This window comes from Sciurus vulgaris (assembly GCF_902686455.1).
Source record: "Sciurus vulgaris genome assembly, chromosome: 16".
Classification (NCBI taxonomy): domain Eukaryota; kingdom Metazoa; phylum Chordata; class Mammalia; order Rodentia; family Sciuridae; genus Sciurus; species Sciurus vulgaris.
Window position 1 is genome coordinate 11,788,244 of NC_136477.1, and position 16,926 is coordinate 11,805,169.

Sequence of the window (16,926 nt, forward strand, 5' to 3'; positions counted from 1 at the left end):
CCGAGGGCGCGTTTCCCAGGCGGCCGGCTGGTGGGAGAGTCAAACCCGAGTGTGGGGGAAGCCGCCTCACGCTCACCCACATCCCCATCCAGGGGGAAAAAAAAAAAAAAAAAAAAAGATCAAGTATTTCTAAAGATCAACCACTCTGAGGGCTTAGATCCCTTGACTTATTTTATTTTATATTTTGGTCCTGGGGCTTGAACTCAGGGGTGCTTTACCACTGAGCTACATCCCCAGTCCATTTTATTTTATTTTATTTTATTTTATTTTGAGGCAGGATCCCTCCAAGTTGTCCATGCTAACCTCAAACTCTCTATCCTCCTGCTTCAGCCTCCCCGGTTGCTGGGATTACAGGCATGCCCACTGTGCCCAGCCCCTTGTCGTATTTTAAATTAAGCCAGTAGTTCTTTTTTTCCTAGTCCCCATATGCATTAGGAAAACAAGATGTGGTCCTGGAGAGCCTGCCTGGCAGCTCTGTGCCCTTGGTAGTGGAGAAAGCTGCCCTCTTATATTGGGCCTGGCATCCAGCTCCCCACCCCCATCCCCCAGTGTCCACAAGGCCTGGATCTGAGAGGAAGAGCAGGGTCCAGGGGCAGTGGCTGGTGCTGCTTGGAGAGATATGGGAATTGGGGAAGGGGCTTTTTAACAGGGCTGCAGAGGGCTCCTCCTGGTGGGTGAGGTGGATGGATGTCTTGGGTTTCCCCTGGGTGTGGGGTGCATCGCTTGGAAGGAAAAGGGGCCTCCAAAGTGCCTGGGAAAGAGAAGGAAAGGGGAAAAGGCAAGGGGAAAGTAGGCAAGAAGTGGGGGCAGGGGCTTGTGCCCACAGGCGCCAGGGGCTGTGCAGTGCCTGCAAGTTGCAGAGGGAGTTATTTATTTATTTGCTTCAGGTGTTTTTAATTAAATGTGTTTCTCTTGTATTTTCCTTGTTATTCGGTGCTTAGACTTTTCAGTGATCCCTTGCATTTGTCGTTTTACATAAGCAGAAACTTTTTTCCCCCTTCCTTGGAGAGATATTGTGGGAGGTATTTTGCCTTTAGTGCTTTCTCTTTCCTGCTTTTTTTAAAACTTAATTTTAAAATTATAAAGTAAATTTAGTGCTAGTGAAAGTGAGGGGGGAGCCAGCTGGGTCTTGAGCCAGGGAAAGGATAGGCGGACCCAGGGTTCAGCCTCCTTTAAGAGGCAGCCAGGTCCCAGGCCCCCGGGCCTAGCCTTCTGCTGTCCACCTCTTCCTCTTCTTTCTAAGTGCCCCAGTCCCCTACATCACCTTGCAGGGGTCTTGTGGACCCGGACTGGGGCAGCCAGCTCTGTTGGTTCTCAGTCTAAGTTGGAAACCCCTGGCTCTGCAGTCACTTTCCCTCCTGACCTACATACTGAGCACCCCCTCAGTCCCTGCCTGCAGGCAGGATGAGAAGGGGGGCCTCGCTCCCCTCAGTCACTAGGCTGTTTGGCTTTCAGTTCCATGGGTCCTGATTGTCCCCCACACATGCCCTGCTAGTCTGCTAAACCCGCTGCACAGTTGGTTGCCCTGTTGATGGGATCAGAATTGGGCAGGCACTGAGAAAGAGACACCAGAATCCTCCTGCAGCAGGGAGGATGAGCGGGCTTCTCCCCCTTCCCATATCTGTGGTTCACATGAGTAGCACATGCTGCTCTGTAGCACGGCAGTGCACATAGGTGTTCACATTTGACACTGCTTGTATTCAGCAGAGCTATTTCTAAGGCATATAAATTAGGGGAACTATAGCTTAAAATTTTAAGGCCTGTTCAATGGTGCTGAAAATGTTTATTTCTTAATTTGGGTGGAGTTGCATGGGTGTGTTCTCTTTGTGGAAATGTATCAAGAGGCACACTTACAATGCGTCCCTCTTCTTTTTATATGCTCCACACTTCTGTTAGAAAGTTTATTTAAATAAGCAGAAACCCTGACCTCAAAGGTAAAGAAAAGGCCTTGCATTACAAAATAATAATAAAAATCAAAATTAAAATGTCCTCCAGCCTGGTTTGTTAAATCCTCCCTGCTCCGAATAGTGGGAGGGCTTGTAAAAATTAGTGGTCTGATAAAAAAAAGCTCTGCAAGCGTGTGGTCCCGAGGCTTCCTGACCTGTCCACATGTGCGGAATGCCTAGAAACCACTTGCAGACGTAGGTATAAATGTAGGATTTTAAAATCTCAGGACTAAAGGATAAGAAGTGGTAAGGAGGAACTTACTTGCCAATTACATTTTGCTGTCAACATCTGGAAAGCAAAATTGCAGCTGTTCTTCCTGCCCTGCTGATTGCCACCTCTTCTTTTTTTTCTGTACACTTTAATTTTTTTGTACGCTTGCCATCCATACTTCAGTTTTCTGCACTGTTGAAACATTTTCACGGCTCTATTCAAATTGAGTTGTTGGGTTTAGACTTTTTTTTTTTTTAAGAAAGTATGCATCTTATAGTCTGACAGCATGATTTTTGGAGCGGTTTATTTGAACAGGCCCAAGAGCCATCGGTAATCCCCTTCTTCTCCCTCAGCTCCTCCATATTCCCAGAACTGCTCAGGCCAAAAGTGCCCAGAGAAGACGCGCGGCTGCCCTCGCCCAGCTCCCTCTCTTTGCTTCTGTTCCTCCGGCAGGTACTGACAGCATCGCCCTCCACGGCCCTTCTGTGGTGTTTTTGTTTTCTCTTCGCCCCCCAAAAATATTTGAACCAAAAAGCCTCTTTTTTTTTTCCTCCACCCACAGCACACTGAAAGGGCTAGTGAACCGTGATTCAACAGAGCGAGGGCGCTGCTTTTCTTCCTCAGCATTAATTAACTCAAGTTCGTTAGGACGTTGGGTCTGTCGCCCACAGTTTTCTCTTGTGTGTGCTGAATCGGGTCATAGAGGGAGACTTCCCGTGCAAACAGTTTGTGTTGGAGCTGGAGAACGCAGAGGGGGAGAGAGGGTGAGAAAGAAAGGGAGCTGGGAAGGACGGAGAGTGACTGAGGGGTGGGCGCGTCCATCCAGCTCCTCCAGGCGCCCAGTGCCAGCCTCCACGGGGGCCAGACACCAGCGAAATGAGGATTCTCGAATTTCCTTGGCCCTGATCCTGATAATAAAATAATTGGGGGAGCAGTACATTTTGAGGGATTGAAAAATATCCTTTTGACTCCTAAAATTGCACATTTTGGGGGAGCTGCTTGTGCAGATGGGGTGACCCACCTTCCACAGAACCTTGAGCAATGAAAATCTCAGAGCTCTGGGCTCTGGTTGTTGCTGCAGTAACTGCAGAAAGAGGCACCCTCAGGGCTGAGGGTGCTGGCAGTTCAGAGTGGGCTGGGCACTCTGAGGGGCTCAGAGAAACCCTTCTTCTCTTCCGGCCTCTCTCTCTTATGACAGGGAAGACATGACAGGCAAAATCAGGCGGTGTGGGGATGGACCGTTCAGAGGGACTGGGAAAGCCATGTCCTTTAGATTTTGTCACCATTGCGATGTCGCCCTGAGCCATGTAGGAGCCCCCTGAAGAGGGTTTGCTGCTAGGCCTAGCTGGTTTCAACACCTTGCCCGTTTGCTCTGGCCTTCTTTCTTACCCTCCAGATATTTTCAGTGTGCTGGGTACAGACCTCGTTGTCATGTGCTGCTCTTTTCTTCCCTTGCCTTTTGTCAGTTTTTCAGTTCTTTAGAGAAAGTTGTGGAGGTGGCCTATGGGTTTCCTCCCTCTTCCCAGGCCCTGGGCCACTGTGGGGTGACACTTCCCAAGTCAACTGAGTTGGTGAGGCTCAACACTGCCCTTGCCCCTTGAAACCCTTGGCTGTCATGTGTCTTACATGCTCTGCAGAGGGTTCCTCCCCACACAGCCCATCGGCCAGAGGAGAGAGCCCTGGCCTTCCTGGCTTTTACTTGTATTTGGTGACACAAGGAAGTTGCAGGCTAAATAATGAATTAAAGACTAGGGTTTTGTTTCCCACTCCCCACAGAGAACCAGATGAAAGTAAACAGTTTCAGTCGAACTAGAGAATAGCGTGTCTCCCCTAGCACCCCCATTCCTGCCCTAGCTCGTTCTGTGCCAAGAGGGTGAGGGGAGATGTGCCTGGAGCAGGGCAGCATTTGGAGCCAGAATGAGACTGCCTGTTGGCCCAGTCCCAGGCCACCGCTCTGGTTTGTCGTCAGGAGGAGAAAAGGCAGGGAAAGAGGGGACAGTTTATAGGAGAGAAGTGTGCAGCCTGGTTTTGAGACAGGCCCGGAACTAGTGCTAGACCCAGCAGATCCATTCAGCCAGCCTGAGGACGCTCTCCAAAGCAACTGCGTGGCCGCCTTTCCTGGGTGGAGGAAAACAGGCCCAAGTGAGCCCAAAACCCGCTTTGTCCAAATTATCTGAGTCTCCTCGAAAAGTGCATTTTCCGGTTTCCATCACTGATGTTTCCAGACTCTAGGGTGGTTTTGCTGTGGCTGAAGAGCCCCTTCCCGTGCTTTTCCTGCAGGAGTCCCAGAGGGGAGGCCCCACCCACCTTCGCTTTATACCCTGAGTTGAGCTGCCCAGTCCTGTCTGCAGTCCCCTTCCTTCTCTGCCCGTGAATCTGGCCACTGCCTTCTTGTGACCTTCCATAAAGCAGTGATCATGGAACAAGAAGGATTTCAGGGATATGAAGGTGGTCTCTTTTGGCTCAGACCAAGGCTAAATTATAAAATGCCAGGAACTGGGCAAACTATTGGAGCCCTATTTGTGGCCTTTAAATTTTTTCTGCATATTTTCTTATTCAGTCTGCAGATGATGCAGTAGTAAAATAGATACTGGACTATCTGGTTATTTTCTATGTAAGTTTTGTCAGTTATTTGTGCTAACTGTATAGTTACCCAAATCAGTTGGGCCTACATGTCCAGGGTCTGAAAGAATAAATCTGGACCCCAAAGCCAGCATGTTGTGGACAAATGGGATTTAAAAAATGTATATCTCCTTCCTAGCGTGGTCCGGTCTTTATGGTCCGGTCTTTAGAAATATAGCTTCTTCTGCTTCCAAATGTTTCGCTATTGGCAGGTACTGACCAGTTGTAGAACCTGTCTCAGGCTGAGAAAATTATTTTGTTTTCCTGAAGAATTTTTAATACTTATATGTGAGTGAGGTACTGTATGTGTTTTCCTATTTTCCCTCAAATAATCCACCAGGCCTCCGTGGACAGGACTGTGTTTTGTGGTGTTGTAAAAGCCACACATTTTTCTTTTTCTCCTTTGGAGTCAGTTGTTTTCCTTGCCAGTTTTCTTTTACACCCTGTCCCAGCACCTTTTCCCGTCTCCTGCTTGTCTTTCCTTCTCTGCTGTCCCTTTTCCCTCCATCCTAGTCCTTTCTGTTCGCCTGGTGGTAGCTTTGCACCCCGCTTGGCTTGGCACTCTCTCCAGGTTTGCCTTTGCCTCTTTCTTTCTCCCTGTCTGTGCTTCTGTAACTCCGTGGCTTGCTTAGTCTTTTTTGGGTTTGGGGGCACATTTCTGCTAGTGATGGCTGAAGCCAGCAGAAGTATTTGAGACATGTTTCGGGAAAACTGTTGATGTTTATCACCAAATTCTATATTCTCAACTATAAAAGAGGGAGGCCTTTCTTTCACAAAGGCAGGAAAATTCCTTTCGAAGAACTAAAGACCCATGTGAATTTCAAAAGTCATATTTCTGGCTTCTTGATTTTTCTTTCAAATGGGGAAAGTACCTTTTCCTCAGAATTTTCCTGCTTTTCCTTTTATTTCTTTCCCCTGTGTCTTGAATTTTCCTTGTTGCTCACTCTTTGCATCCCTGGCTTCTTTGCTGTTGGTTGTTTTTCTCTTTCCATTTCCCTCCTTCCTCCCTCCTTTCCCTCAGTGGCCTGCCAGTCCCCTCACTTCCTCCATCTCCCGAGCCCTTGCTCTTGCCCGTGACTCAGACCTGAAGAAACCCTGATTCATCTGAGGGTTTTTCTGTCTTGGCTCTGGTCCTGTGTGCTGGGTGCAGAGCGGTCTGATCTGAAGGGGGGTGGAGAGGAGAAAGGAAGGCGACTGGGACAGGGACAGGTAATCTTCCAATGGGAACCTTGACTCTCTCCTAACAAAAGGGGAACTGTCCCCTTTTGTCTGGGGCTCTTGAGGGGCGTGTCTGGGCTGGCGGCCACCACTAGTGGCCTGGGAGCAGCAGGAGGAGTCGTGGGGGGGCTGTGCTTGAATGTTTCTAATGGAACCTGAGCAACTCTAAGGGGAGACTCATCTTCTCCCCTACCCAAGCATTCCGAATACCCCTGTGGTTCTTCCAGAGCAGCCGCCCTTCGCCCTTCGGAGAGTAGGATAAGAGAGAGTGCTGCCTAATGATCTTCTGCCTACTTTCAAGGTTATGGCCACTAGCTACAGGACAGTTGACAATTGTTCTCCCTTGTTCCCCTCCAAAACGGGGAGGGGGCCTGTTGCTCCTGTGCAGGGATCTGCATGGGTCCTCAGGATCCTTGGAGATAGCCCTCCTCAGCCACTGCTCTTCAGATCTCATTGTCAGTCCACGAGCCTTTGATCCCTTCTTCTCTGCCTCCCTCCACGGAGTGAATCCTGCACCCCATCCCTAATTTCCTCAGACCCTTCCATTGGCATCTCCCAGCTGTGGGAATGTTGTCTCCCCCTTCCCCGACCCAACCTGATCTGACTGTACCTCCAGATTTTGATTCAACCCATGCGGAGCACATCTCTTCCACCCAGAACCATGGTCTGTGGAAAGGAACAAGCCAGGATTCACCAGGAGACTCATGATGGCCATTTTCTGTTCTGTGTCTGATATTTAGCATAATTGGAATACCAGAGAAATACCCCCTGTGCCAAATACAAACTCACTTGTAGTTTTTATGACCTCATCTTGACTTCAGAAAGTAAAATTATGTCCTCAAGGTGGAGAGGCAGGGTTCGGTACCTTATGTTGCTAAGCTAGTGTGTTTGGCTGAGTGAACCAAAGCTGGTTGTTAACAGGACATGAATTATTGAACACCACCCTAAGAAGCCTGTACCTGGGGGCACCTGCCTTTTGCACTGTCACCTCTGTTTATCTTGGGGTCAGCTGTGAGCTCACTTCATTTGAGTTGGACATTCAGAACGAGGGGTCTCAGGTGCCCCGTGTTGCCTCTCCTGTTGTCAGGGTTCAGTGCCAGCCCAGTGCTGGATGTTTTGTTCTGGAACACCCCAGGCGCTCTTCCGGGAACCTTTCCGATGAACATAAAGGCCACTGAGTGCAGGGTTTCAGATCGGGAAGAAAGGGGTATGAGTGAGCAGTGACCTTTTTTCCTTTGCCAGCTGAGGGTTGAGCCTGGGGAGAGGGAAGCTGTAAGGATGGCTGGGGCAGGTCAGATCACTCCCTGTCTGTGTTGACATCCTTCTCCTCTGCTTTCCCTTCCTCATCTTACTGCGGTTTCCAAGGCCTAAGGCATGGCTGCCCCCTGTAGCCCTTAGGGGAGAGATACCCAAGGAGGGAGGCTCCACCTCCCACCGTTGCTCACCTTCCCAGTCTGTTAGGAAGAAGGCCCTGAGTTGGGGACCAGGAGCATGGGCTTGTCTGGTGGGTCTCTTCTCTGCGACTTGATTTCCCCAGGTGCCCCACTTTTCCTGAGGAGTCCTGTGCTTCTGTCTCCTCATGTCCTTTCTTAGCTCCCTCCCTTTCATTCGGGTTTCCCATTTTACACTTTTGCATCTTACGCTTTATTTTGGGCCCTTTGGTCTGAACCGATATGGGGACAGCTAAGAAAACTAACCTTCCACTAATAGGAGAGGGTAAATCTGGGGAAAGCAAAGAATTCAACATTTGTTGGGGGCGGGCATTGGTAAGACGGGTGCCTCTGTTCAGAGGTAACGTCCATCTTCCTGCTTTTGTCGCTTTCTCTCTGGGGCTGGCTGTTGTGTTTGTGGCTGAGTGTAGTGCTTGTCAGCGGAGTGCTGTGACAGGAGGCTATTTTAATAAACTGTTGCAGTTCCGCGAGCCGAGCTGCACTGCGTTGGCATCCCTCGTCACCACTAATGGAGCGTGCGTGGCTGGGTGTGGGCCGGGGAAGGGGGAGGCGCAGGGTGCTGCCCCCTCGTCTGGGAGTGCTCCTGCCTCCGGGAGCAGTCAGACCTGGGGACTGAGGGGTGGCTGTGCGTGGGCAGAGGGTCCCTCCCCGGTGGTGCCTCTGGCACGAATGCTTTCTGAGCTGTTTCTTTTTCTGTTCATAGCACTGCAGGCTCGTGTGTGTGGCAGGGGAGAAAAACTTCCAGTCGCCCCTGTGTGCGCCATAAATTTAAAAAAAGGAAAGATAAAGAACAGAACTAGAACCAGAAAAAGAGAGTGTGCGGGCCTGAGAGAGCGACTGAAACCAAAACAGAGGAAGGCGCAGCTGCTCTCCCCAAGGCCTTCTGGGGCTCCCGCCCGCCAGCCCGCCCGGAATCAGGCCTTTATTTATTTATTTTTCTGGCTTAAAAAAAAAAAAAATTCCGCTGTCTTCTTCAATCCCATTCCCCCCACCCTGCCACCCCCAAATTTGCTGGGTGGCTACTGCCAAATGGACCCGAGTGGGAGCCTGGAATGAAAAATTCATAACTGCTGGACTTTGCCTGTTCATTAGACGTGAACTTGTCGATTGGGCAAATTGTTTTTGGTCTCCAACTGCCGGGGGCTCTCCCCACCCTCCCGGCTCGCCCAGCTCCCTCCTCCCCTTGGACGCAGCCATTGGCTGTGCGCGGAGGTCTCTTTGCCAAATAGGTGGATCCTTTCTCTCTCTCTCTCTCTCTCTCTCTCTCTCTCTCTCTCTCTCTCTCTCTCTCTCTCCCTCTCTCTTTCCCTCTCTCTTTCCCTCTCTCTTTCCCTCTTTCCCTCTCTCCCTCTCCCTCTCCCTCACCCTCTCTCTCCCTCTCGCTCTCTCGCTCTCTCCTCTCCCTCTCTCCCTCTCCCTCTTCCTCTCCCTCTCGTTCTCTCCCTCTCCCTCTCTTCTCCCCCCCCCCCTTTTTCCTGGCTTGGCACGAGCAAATGGATGGGGATTGAGCATGAAAGGGGAGAGAGAGAGGGAGTTTGAGAGAGAGAAAAGGAGCAACAAAACCCCCCAAACCCAGCCAGCGCTCGTGTGTACACACACACACACACACACACACACACATGCACACTCACACACGCACACTCACACCCCATCCCATCCCATCCTCCCTGGATCCTCGGTCTCTCCCCTCCCTCCCCCTCACTCCCTCTCTCCCTCTTGCACGCGTCTGCCAGCCACAGTCTGCAGCCGGTCAGAACTCGTCCTCCTCCCCGGGAATCTGCGAGCTCCCCCTTCTCCTCCGATCGGGTGGAGGAGGCAGCTCGAAGTTTACACCCCTGTGCTGCTGCCAGAGCCGAAAGCCTTTTTCTTCAGCTGCCGCTTTTTCCTCCCTCCTGGTTTTTGTTTTTGTTTTTGTTTTGCACGGGGGTGGGTAGGGTGCGTTGTTGTGTGTCTGTGTGTCGGGGGGAGATGGAGGTTGGTTTTGATTTTTAAATTTTGCATATTTTTGTTTTTTTTTTAACTGAAGGAGTATGCACAGGGGGAGAAATTGAAAAACAAATTTTTTGTTGGCTTTTGTTTACCTGGCGTGTGTGGCAACCAGCTCTCTGCTTGCTAACCCTGACCTTTCTTTCTTTTTGCTCCTTTTCAAAAAAAAATATTAATTTCCCCCTTCTGTGCAATGGAGTGTGGGGGGGCAGAGGGGGAAGGGTTTGAGAATCCACCCAAGCCCAGCCCCTATTCCCCAGAACACCAATAATAACCCCCTTTAAAACATTTACCTTCCTCCCCTGCTCCTCCCCCTCCCCCCTCCCCCCACCCGCCCCCAACTCACAACTCTGTTGAGTCCAGAATCTCAGAATCGGGCGTTGGGCTTTGCCGGGTGCTTCACATCAATGGTAATTATTTAATTTTCTCCAGTTTTATTTTTGTAAGCAGAAATCAGTTATTATTTAAACTTCAAACAAGCAAAAAAAAGAAAGAAAAAAAAAAAAAAAGAAAAAGCTGAGAGCCGGGCCCTCTGTCACCTGACTGAGTGGAAAAAGGGTGCAGGGGTCGTGGGAGGTGGGGAAGGGGCCGCAAGACGACCCATGCAGCTTTTAACCCTAATGTGGCCGAGACAACCACCTTATTTGTGTTAACAAGAAGTGTTTTGTTCATTATGACTGTGGTTAACATTAGTATTGGTGTCGATAACAAAGCTGAAATCACATATTTAGGATTTAGGTCTGATTCAAAAAATGCTGGGGTGGATGTTTCAACTGTATCAGGAGAAAAGAAAATGAAAACAGCCCGAGGAGAGGGAATCCAGAGCTGTTTCCTCGATCGCTAGTGGATGTCATTTTCCGTCTTCTTTGGGGGCAGCCAAAAATCAGCCGGTGTTGGGACTGGCGTCGGCCCTGTGTGCCCTGCATGCATCCACGGTCATCTGTGCAGACGGACACGGCGCTGGGGCGAGCTGACACGAGTTCCCGGCTGCGATAGAACATGGAATGTCATGGGCGCGACAGAGCTTGGCGGGGATACCAGCAGCGTGTGTGTGTGGACGGCAATGTTGTCTGTGCGCGTGTGGGGAGAGAGAGAGAGAGAGAGAGGGAGAGAGAGGGAGAGAGAGAGAGAGAGAGAGAGAGAGAGAGAGAGAGAGAGAGAGAGAGAGAGAGAATAGGTGTGTGGACAGGCTCCCGGTGCCTCTGTCTGGCTGCTGAGGCTGAGATGGGAGCAAGTGGCTGGCGAAGCTGGTGGTGGCTTCAAAGCACACTTTTGTAGAACAATCGCAGGAGGAAATTGTTGGGGGGGAGGGAGGAGGAAGAGAAGGAGGCTTTCCTTGTACCCCCCTTCTAACGCTGCTTTTCTCCTTCTCTTTCCCCTGGTCCCGTCTTCCCCCTCCTCCCGTCCTCCCGCACCCCGCATGCTCCCGGCTTGCCGCCTGCAGGATGAGTTCCACCCGTTCATCGAGGCGCTGCTGCCTCACGTCCGAGCATTCTCCTACACCTGGTTCAACCTGCAGGCTCGGAAGCGCAAGTACTTCAAGAAGCATGAGAAGCGGATGTCAAAGGACGAGGAGCGGGCGGTGAAGGACGAGCTGCTGGGCGAGAAGCCCGAGATCAAGCAGAAGTGGGCATCCCGGCTGCTGGCCAAGCTGCGCAAAGACATCCGGCCCGAGTTCCGTGAGGACTTTGTGCTGACCATCACCGGCAAGAAACCCCCCTGCTGCGTGCTCTCCAACCCCGACCAGAAGGGCAAGATCCGGCGGATTGACTGCCTGCGCCAGGCCGACAAGGTGTGGCGGCTGGACCTGGTCATGGTGATTTTGTTTAAGGGGATCCCCCTGGAAAGTACTGATGGGGAGCGACTCTACAAGTCGCCCCAGTGCTCGAACCCCGGCCTGTGCGTCCAGCCACATCATATTGGCGTCACAATCAAAGAACTGGATCTTTATCTGGCTTACTTTGTCCACACTCCGGGTAGGTGGCTCTTAACCTTTCTACCCTCATTTTATTTGCTAGCATTTATTCTTTTTATTGTTCCTCTCATTTCTAAACAGTACCAGGCCATGGGCCTAACTGCACACCTGTCCTGCAGGGCCTTGTCCTGTCTGCCTTTCCCCTTCTCCTTCTCCTGTCTCCGTCTCTGTCCTCCTCCCCTGCTCCCTTGCCCTGGTATCCACTGTGTGCATCTCCATCTTTGGAGGACTCATCTGATCAGAAGGACGCTGTGGGTCGTAGGACAGGCCAGGCTGCCCCAGAATTATCTGTAATGGCGAGTTTGAGACAACAGCAGAGACAACAACATTCAGTATTTACTCTTATTTAAAATGAGTCAGAAGAAGTATTGGGGGTTAGGTGTTGGCTTTCCTGCGGCTTTACCTCAAGTTGCAGGAAAGCTAGATTTGGCACAAGCGGGGTGGACAGTTCGGTGGAGAGAGGAGCATGTGAAATCCCTGCACATGAGACTGAACAAACAGAACAGGAGAGAAGGCAGCAGCGGGCAGATTCTGGGGCCCAGATGCCCAAGCGGGAGCTGTTTTTGGCTGGGATTTGGCTGTCAGAGAGCATGAGAGTAATTTGATTTTACAGAGAGTAGAAAAAAGCAGGAGATTCCTTGAGCTCTGCCCCTTACCTGGTCTCTCTTGCAGAAGCGGGGAGGCCCCAGGGTGCACTGCCCAGCGGCCCAGGCTCCTCTGCTGGGGGCGGAGAGGCTTTCCTGAGGAGCAGGCCTGGCAGGGCCAATTCGTTGCTGTGGAAAAGGTCTTAAACAAACAAACAAACAAGATCTGTAAAATTTCCTTTCTTTTTGTGTTCCCAGTGTTCCGCTTCTCTTGGCTTTTCCAGTCTCACCCTGCATTTTGGGTTGGGCTGGTTTAGTTCTCCTCTTCTGATCCTTTTCATTTTTACCCCCTTACCCTTTCCCTTTTTATAATTTCTTTCCGCTTTTGTTTTCTTACAAATTGAAACAGAGATGGCTGGTTAATTTTTAGCCTCCACTCAGCTACGCCCAATTTACTGCCGCCTTTGAAACCTAAACGGGCGGCACTCTGTGATTAAGCAAGGCAGAAGTGTGTTTACATTATGCCCAACCAACTTGTAATGAGAGGGCTACCGAGCCTCTCTCCGTATGTGTGTGTGTCTTTCCCTCCACCATTCCAGTGTTCTTTCCCTCTCGTTTCCCTTCTTCCTCTCTTATGTGAGTGTGAGAATGTGACTTCACTTCAACTCTCCAAAACGTTCTTTCCTGTGAGTATGCATCTCTGTGTTTTCCTTCCTGTTCATTCACAAAAAAGAAAAAGCCACTCACAACTGCTGTGGTCACCCCCTTGCCTCTTTAGGAAGTTGGGAGGATTGATATGACTGGATCCTGAAATAAAATGGGGGGGGGTTGCTTTTGGAACATAATCTCTCTCTTGCCGAGAATGAGTGCTTAGAGTGTGTTGGAGAGCTCTGGGTGGGAAAGGATGGCATTTGAGGTTTCTCTTCTTGCTCATTCTCTTGCTCTGAGAGGTGGCTTTGATGACTGGAGGCTGTGGATGCTAGCCTTAACCCTGCCTGCTTTTATGGATCTTTCTGGGCCTGTACCTGGCACTGTGTGGCCATCAGGATCCCTCATATTGAAGGGCCAGTTGCCCGTTTTTTCCTCTCTTCAGCTTGGATATTTTTCTTTCATCTTTTTTCTTTTTGGAAAAGAAACTAAATGGGGAGGGAGTCTCTCATTCTCTGTCAGCACAGCAAGCCAGAGTGGGGAGGGTGTGTGCCTGGTGATGTTGGAGGGACGGGCTTGGGGGGCGGCTGGCAGCGGCTGCTTGGAATGTGGAGCTTGCTGGTGTGTCCATCAGACAGCTCTTCCTCAAGAGGATTCTGCACCTTCTGGTTTTAGAACTTGGATCCCAAGAGCATCTACAAGGAAAATCAACACTGCACTTCCTCTTAGGCTGACTCTCTCCTCTCCCCTGTATCTGGACCCTTGTAGCTGAGTTGTTTCCCTGGCCTGTTTTATTTTAGGCCAAAATATTGACTGCTGCCAGCATGGGGCTGAGGTAGGATGAAGTGTGTGTGAGATGCGGTTCACTTGTTTGTTTGGTATTTGCACAATCACAGAGGGCTGGGGACTCGAACCTGGGTCTCCAGCATGAGAGTCAGGCACTCTACGACATGAGCTCTATGGCCAGCACTTGAAGTGTGTGTGAAGGAGACCATTTCCTGGCCAGCCTCTTGACTCTGGACTGACCAGGCAGGTGTCAGGGGAAGTAAGTCCCCCCAACTCCCCGTCAGTGAGATCATTTGTCCAGGAATATGAGTGAATTCCTATCCCATCGAGTGTAGCCAAGGCCACCTCTGTCTGGGCTGAGGCTGAGTCTCCTCAGCAAATGCCGAATAGAGAACTAAGGACTTATTTTCTTTAATTCAGTCCACAGACTTCAGAGAATCTCAGTGAATAGGGTTTTTCATTTTTCTTGGAGATATTGCTGGAATTTGAGTTTGCCTTTGTAAAGAAAGTTTGGAAGAGTTGCTACTGCTGGGGCCACCAGTGGGCTTATGCCCCCTTGGAGTGGGGCTGGTAGTCTTGAGATGGCACAGAGCAGGTAGGCTTCCTCCCTGAGGTACTTGGGCTTGCTAGAAAATGTCTTCTCCCTGGCAGAGCCACCAGACAGTGTTGATCCCTGGAACCACCTTGTTTAAGCCCATGCCCACCATACACTCAGCAGAGGTGTCCCTTCTTTCTGCTTCCCAGTATTATAAAGTGGGGTCAGGGTCTGGAGCGATTAGAGTGCAGACAAGACTTGCTTCTCAGACAAGAGTTACTTTGGACTCTGAAAGAAGTGTTTTTTCTTTGCTAAAAACTGGATCTGAGAGCCAGATCTGGGCCGAGCTGGTGGTGTCGGGTTGATGACAGTCAACTTGACCTGACGTTAAGAGTTGAGATGTGGCGTTTCTCTCAGGTGCTCTCATCACCCATAGCCCTTGTGGACGCTTGTTATGCCCTGGAGGAAGCTTCAAGAGGTGACAGGTTGAGAGGGCGTAAAGGATGTTTGTGTGTGGTGTGGGGAGCCCCACTCCTAGAGCACAGCGTCTAAAGGCTCCGTGAGCCGGCCTTCCTGCTGGGAAGAGGAGTCTGACCTTGTGTCTCTATGTTTTAGGAGGGGAGGTTGAGGCAGGGTAGGGTCAGAAAGCCTTGCCATGGGGAAGAGGATGTCCATTTCCTGGTGATGTCCTTCCATCCAGAAGAGGTGTTCCAGAGAAGGAGACCCAGCAAGGAGAGTGTGCGGTGTGAAGAAGGGTGGCCAAGCAGACCTGGAAGCAGAGCTGGATTAATCCCGAAGCTTCTTTGGTGTTCCTAGGCCTCAGTCCTAGGAAACAACAAAAAAATACAGTAAAATGCTTGACCAAATGGAACTGTCCACTTCTCCGTGAGCTCCCTACAGTGGGCCCGGAGCAGAAGCCCACAAAATCCAGGTATTCTGGTGGTGACTCTTTTCTTTATCCAAGCTCCTTCATGATGGAGGCTTTTGCACTTCGAGGACCACCCCCCGACCCCCGCCATCGCCAGCGCTAACAGTCACCAGTTCAGAGCCAGTCTTGATTCATCCACCCCGGTTGCCTGCCAGCGCTGGGCCATCTAGAAGAAAATCTAAGCATCCTAGTCTTTTTGTCAATAAACATTTCTGTGCACATCTCTAAAGATAAGGGCTCTTGAAAAACAGAACCAAATATCACTATCATATCTGTGAAAAAATCAAGTTTCCTTTGTCTCATCAGATACCTTATTAATATTAACATTTCCCTGATTATCTTCTAGGTTTTGTTTATAGTTTACCTGAATTAGGATCCAGATAGTTATTCTTGAACTGAATTGTGACAGTTGATCCATCTGTAGGTAGTGATGGTGGCAGTTGTCATTGTCATTGTCCTTGTGGCCGTGATCCCCTTCCTTGGTCTTGTTTTCTTTTCTGGCAGTTTTGTAGTTGAAGGGACCACATCATTTGTCCTGTAGGTTTTCCCTGTCTAGACTGTGCTGCCTGGAGTGGTTCAGTGTGCGGCTCTGAAAGGAGATTCCGCCTCCCTCCTGGCCTCTGGGTCTTGGGACCACCAGGCTTGGCCTTACCTGTCGCAGGAAATGGGTCAGCATCTGTGGATTTGTCTAAGTGAACTCTTTCAAGTGTGACTTCACTCTCCTGGTATTAGCACTCTGCTCTAGGACTGGGCGATGGGCAGTGCGCACTAGTTTTCAGGTCCAGCGGGGGACTCCTCATCTGCATCCTTCCCCAGTGGTGGAGGGCATTGCTTGGCAGTGTCCACCCTGCCAAGACAGTGCCAATGATGCTCCCCAAGCCTCTCTGGTGGCCCTGGTGTGAGTGTGCAGAAGGGGCTGCAGGAGCGCAGGTGCCTTCTCAGGGTCCACTGATACCTGTCACCTCCTTTTTCAAGGCCCCAAAACGCTGCTGATCTCTCTTTGAGGCAGCGCCATCTGGTGCCAGGGTTGGCAAAAACCACAGGGCCTAGGAACTCAATTGGTGAAATAACTAGATCTGTGGATGATCTTTTCACCCAGTGTAGGGTCCCCCTTAGAACATCCTGTAAGCAGCGTCTCTGTTGTTCAAAGGTTAGCTTTGGTGGTTGTAAAATTCTCCTGTTCATCTAGCTCAGAGGATGGCGCCAGGATTAAACCAGCTCATAGGTATGGATCCTGTCGCCTAGCAGGCAAGCAGGGATAACAGCTGCTTTGAGTCCAGCATCCTTCTCTGTCACCTTCACTTATTGATCTTGTTTGTGTCTTAGGGGACACCCCAGGTGAAAGCCAATTTTACTGTCACACACCAGCCTTTTGACTGAGGGCAACTCTCACGTCTCCCTTCCACAGCTTCCCCTAGGAAACTGCCTTCTCTCCAAGCCAATGTCCCTGACCACTCCTGCCTCCTGCATTGGATGTAGTTCCTGGTACCCTTGCCATCTTTGGTCACCATCCCCTGGAGGCCCTCCGGTTTGTCTGGTCCCCTTAAACTGGAGTGTTCAGAATTGAACACAGAAATTCTAAATGTGATCAGATCTCGGCTAAACATGGTAGCTCCATCAGCTACATAATGTGCAAGGCCCAAAGTAATATGAAAATGCAGAGCTCCTTCTTCAGAACTACTTGGAATTGCATCTTGACAGCAGACAGAGCATTCAACCAAGTGCAGGGTCTGCAACCACATCGGTCGCATACCCACGAAGCCAACCCAGGCTGCCTTTGCTCTGGACCTTCTGTGTCTGTTAATGTGTCTTGGAGTTCCTGGCTCTGGGTGGTGTGGAAGGATGATGATACTCAGGCCAGTCTCTCTTGGGGTCAGCTATGACCACAGAGAGGAGAGCAGAACTACCCACTCCCTAACCTTGGACTTGAGCTTATTTGTCAGACTCCTTCGACCACCTGCCCTTGTCCCCTTTGTTCATAGTGATGTCCTCCCAACCAGTCAGAGCCCCAGCTGCCTAAGTGTGTGGATAAAAGA

General features: G+C 50.5%; 1 protein-coding gene across 9 annotated transcripts in view; it reads left to right on the forward strand.

Moving 5' to 3' along the window:
- NFIX (nuclear factor I X) overlaps positions 1-16,926 on the forward strand; it is a 96,212-nt gene that overhangs the window by 17,772 nt on the left and 61,514 nt on the right. For 2 of the 9 annotated variants that reach the window (XM_079116215.1, XM_079116214.1), the window contains exons 1-2: positions 9,924-10,485; positions 10,879-11,410. In XM_079116215.1, coding sequence (XP_078972341.1) covers positions 10,282-10,485; positions 10,879-11,410 — 736 coding nt within the window. In that variant the 5' untranslated portion in view covers positions 9,924-10,281. Of the gene's footprint in view, positions 1-8,852; positions 9,845-9,921; positions 10,486-10,584; positions 11,411-16,926 lie in introns of those variants that run through there. The other 7 variants (XM_079116218.1, XM_079116220.1, XM_079116219.1 and 4 more) reach the window with 6 other exon arrangements.